This window comes from Acomys russatus, chromosome 19 (genome assembly GCF_903995435.1).
Source record: "Acomys russatus chromosome 19, mAcoRus1.1, whole genome shotgun sequence".
Lineage (NCBI taxonomy): Eukaryota > Metazoa > Chordata > Mammalia > Rodentia > Muridae > Acomys > Acomys russatus.
Genome location: NC_067155.1, coordinates 20,217,387 through 20,221,561, shown reverse-complemented (window position 1 = coordinate 20,221,561; position 4,175 = coordinate 20,217,387). Strand labels below are relative to the sequence as shown.

The following is a 4,175-nucleotide window of genomic DNA, read 5'->3' as shown; positions in this document are numbered from 1 at the left end:
TCCTATGCTCAGGGACTGAAAGAATAAATACTGTGAAAATGGCTGTTACTAATGTAGACTCAATGCAATCATGATCATAATTCCTGCACTATTCTTCATAGAAATAAAAAAAGCAAACTTAAAAATTCAAATGGAGGCGGCACACTCCTTTAATCCCAGCACTCAGGAGGCAGGGGCAGGTGGATCTCTGTGGGTTTGAGGCCAACTCTACAGAGTGAGCTCCAGGACAGCCAAAGCTACACAGAAACCCTGTCTCAAGAAACAAACAAACAAACAAAAAAATTAAATGGAAACATGAAAGACAAAGAAATCTTGAAGAATAATAATAAGGCTAGCGGTGTCACTATTCCTGATCTCAAACTATACTACAGAACCATAGTGGTAAGAACAGCATGGTCCTGGCAGAGACACAGACACACATGGTGGTGAGTCAGAGGGCCTGGATGGAAGCCCACATAGCTGTAGCCACCCTGTCTTTTATATGGCACCCAAAGTACACATTGGAGAAGAGAGCTCCTCCTCATCAGGGGCATTTTCTTGATTGGCAATTGATTTGGATGGGTCCAGCACACTGTGGCTGGTGCCACCCGTGGGCAGGTGGTTCTGGGTTGTACAAGAAGGCAGACAGAAGCCAGGCGAGGCGGCCCACACCTGTAGTACAAGCAGAGGCAGGAGGATCGCTGTGAGTTAGAGGCCAGCTTGGTCTACAAAGATAGTCCAGGACAGCCAGGGCTACAGAGAGAAACCCTGTCTTGAAGAAAAAAATCAGGCTGAGCAAGCCATGAGGAGAGAGTGAGTAAATGTTGTTCCTCTGTGGTTTCTGCTTTAGTTCCTATCCTTTCATGGTAGACCGTGAGCCAGCTGTAAGATGAAATAAACCCTTTCCTTGCCAAATTGCTTTTTGTCATGGTCTTTATCAGTGGATAGAAAGCTAAGATAAAGAGGTTGCTGGTAACTTTGTAATCTCTTGCTCTTTGACATTCATGGTTGAAACAAATACCAAGTCTGGACCGTTCAAGGATAAGTTCTCCAATGGGGCAGCGTTCACTTAGGGTAGAAACTGAACAAGATAATGCTATTTAAAGTCAGCATCCCAGATCTAATAATGTAGAGCCTGCTACCCCAAAACAATCCTCAATGGGTTCTATGTGACATTAGAAGAATAAAGTAACGCAAACATTGACTCATATCATAAACATTGACTCCCTCTATGGTGCTTATGAAATCGGTCCTTCCAAGACAGAACCTACATCAGCCCATCTAGGTGTGTCATGTCTGACAGTCTGGTCTCAACTCTATGGATTTTCCAAAGAACTGGCTTCTGCTAAAGCTTTCACCAGCAGTAACTGACAAAGGCAAGGTGGGGAATGAGCAACAAGTCCCTTCTAGTGGTGCTGCCCTGCCCTGATTTCATCACAATCTCTCCTTGGACCTGCTTAGTGATGTCCTTTGAGCCAGTCTCCTGAGCATGTTTCAAGCATCTTGAGTTCTGTCCTGTCAGCTGTTTCTTTGTAGTCCAATGATCGAATCCTGCAATACAGTTAAACTGAAAACACCAGAAACAGAAACTGACTTCATTGGAGTTCTGTCGGGATTGAAGACTTCCTCCATGTGAACCACATGGTGCCTGGCGTTTGGGTCAGTTTTGTGGAGTTGGGAGGGCTGCTGTATGTTGGAGACTTGGATATCTCAGATTTGGTCCATTTTAAGCAGAAGTTACCCTCATGCCATAAAGGAGACAGCAACAGAAATGACTCAACCACTGCCGAAATCTGAGAAATGGAAGCGTCGCTCACTTCTTTCCACAACCTTTGTTTTCCTACTAACCTTCACACTGGCCTTTTCTGCCTATGCTTTCCTGACCCTGGGAAAGAAGACAAAGTACATTCTGTCCAGGGAGAGCATAACGGTTAGAGAAGTGGACCACCTGAAAATAGTGAATGTGTCCAGGATGTTGTATTATCAGTCGAACCTAATTATACCTAGTAGTGAAGACATGGTCATACAGACCCCTTGGCTGGCTCCCATTGTGTGGGACGGGACTTTCCAAATACAAATCCTGAACCAGCAGTTCTGGCTCCAGGATGTCTCCATTGGGTTAGTCGTGTTTGCCACCGGGAAATACGTAGCCTTCCTAAAAGTGTTTTTGCAGACGGCAGAGACATACTTCATGGAGGGACACAAGGTGAAGTACTACATTTTCACTGACAAGCCAGCTAGTGTCCCACTCTTGAAGCCACATAAGGGAAGGCAGATGGTGATTCTGGAAGCCCAGGGCTCTGCCCACCAACCCAACACTTATGCATACAGAATGAAAACGATCAGCCATTTTTCCCAGCAGCGCTTTACAAAGGAGGTGGACTACCTGGTCTATGCACACGTGAACTTAATTTTCTGCAACCCTGTGGGAGTGGAGATCCTGTCCTCCCTGTTTGGCACGCTGCATCCTCTGTTCTTTGGATTCCCAAGGAAATCTTTGATCTATGAAAGGCAGCCGCAGTCACAAGCCTACATTTCTGAGGATGAGGGGGACTTTTACTATTCGGGTGCCTTCTTTGGGGGAAAGGTACTGGAGGTTTACAGGCTCACCAACTTCTGTTACCAGGCAGCCATGATGGACCAAGCTCATCACATCCAGGTCATGTGGCCCGAGGAAAGCTACTTGAACAAGTATCTTCTTTACAACAAGCCCACCAAGGTTCTCTCTCCAGAGTACATGTGGTATAAGCAACTTCTGGATAGATTCCAAGAAATGATGATAAACTGGAACATACTTGTGAAAATCAGCAAACACCCCTGGGCCAATGCTAACGTGGCCCATGGCAGGACCTTTCGGGCTTCCAACACGTTGCCTGAGATCGAAACCAATTTTTACTAGTGTGAGTACAGGATTCATGCTTCCAATTGGTTGAGGAACATGTTCAAATTGATGTCCCACATCATTTGTCACTAAGAAGATGCCCACATAGTGATGGAGGCAGTTCCTCAGCTGAGGTCTCCTCTTCCTAGGTGACTCTGGGGTGTGTCAAGTTGACAGCTGAAGTGCACTATGACACCACCCTCCCACCCCAAGTTTGTCAGACACAAAGGCACCCCATCCCCAACACATATTTGGGTGAGCTAATTTCTTAGGTCCCTTCCACCTAGTTCTTTTTTTTTTTTTTTTTTTTTCCACCTAGTTCTTTAGGTTGGATGAGGCTGGTTGTACCTCTTGTCTGGGCCTGGTGAGCAGAGGATCACAGGCAAGACCTTTTCCAGGACGAATGAGGGTCTTAGTCACAGAGCTCCTGCCTTTTGTAGAACAGTAAGTAACACACGTCCTGCTTTGGTCTTTGGCTAAGTTTAGCTTGAAGCCAAATCAGTTCCTCTCAAGATTCATTGTGACCATGGGAGAGTTCCTTGAATGTTGACTTGGAAAAGGGATGCGATGTCAGATCAGAGCCCTCTTTGCTCATGCCTGGCTCCTTGTCCACCTCAGAACACTTGTCAGCTGACAGCAGTGAGCTATAGCCCTGTTTTCAGCTTCGCAGTGATTCTCTGAGTGGAGGATGATGATTTCTTGAGAACAAGAAGCTTCTCTCTCTTTTACTTAGAAGTTATTTCTGTGTTCGCAGTAAGGATACATATGGGCAGAAGTCCTAGATTTGCATGGCTCTGTTTTAGGTTTCTTTCTCTTGGTTTTCCCTATCCAGTGCAAAAGAGAGGTGAGGAATCACACAGTAGTAGCCCCTGGTTGTCTTCTGTGCATGAAAAAAATGTATATATAATATACATATATATATATTCATGCCAATGCTGTTTTTACAAAAGAATAATTTAGCAAAGTGTTGTGTGTGGGTTCCCGCCCCCCCCCCCACCATCCCGCGCTGCCCCGGCTTTTTTGGTTTTTGAGAGTAGAGGTCTCTGTGTAGCCCTGGCTGTCCTAGCACTTTCTCTGTAGACCAGGCTGGCCTTGAACTTTCAGATCCACCTGCCTTTGCTTCCTGAATGCTAGAACTAACAGTATGCACCACAACAGCCTGGCTTGTTGCCTCCTTAGTGGAAAGTGAAAACGTGCCAGTGGTGCTCACAAGGGCCAGTCGCACAGCAGCAGAGCAGTTCCTGAGGCCCAGATCATCCCTCTCATCATTGCAGCTCTGGAGACCAAGCTTGCAACACACAAGCTTTTTTTGGGG

The 4,175-nt window shown here is 46.0% G+C and overlaps 1 protein-coding gene across 1 annotated transcript; it reads left to right on the top strand.

Annotated features, from left to right (window-relative positions):
* The first annotated feature begins 1,936 nt into the window (after positions 1–1,936).
* Positions 1,937–2,878, top strand: LOC127203293 (histo-blood group ABO system transferase-like). The gene has a single exon (XM_051162081.1). The coding sequence runs from the start codon at positions 1,952–1,954 to the stop codon at positions 2,876–2,878; it is 927 nt and encodes a 308-aa protein (XP_051018038.1). The 5' UTR covers positions 1,937–1,951.
* The last annotated feature ends 1,297 nt before the right edge of the window (positions 2,879–4,175 follow it).

Bases quoted from the DNA above. Each gene is read 5' to 3' on its own strand.
- LOC127203293 (XM_051162081.1), top strand. From the start codon at position 1,952: ATGTTGTATTATCAGTCGAACCTAATTATACCTAGTAGTGAAGACATG.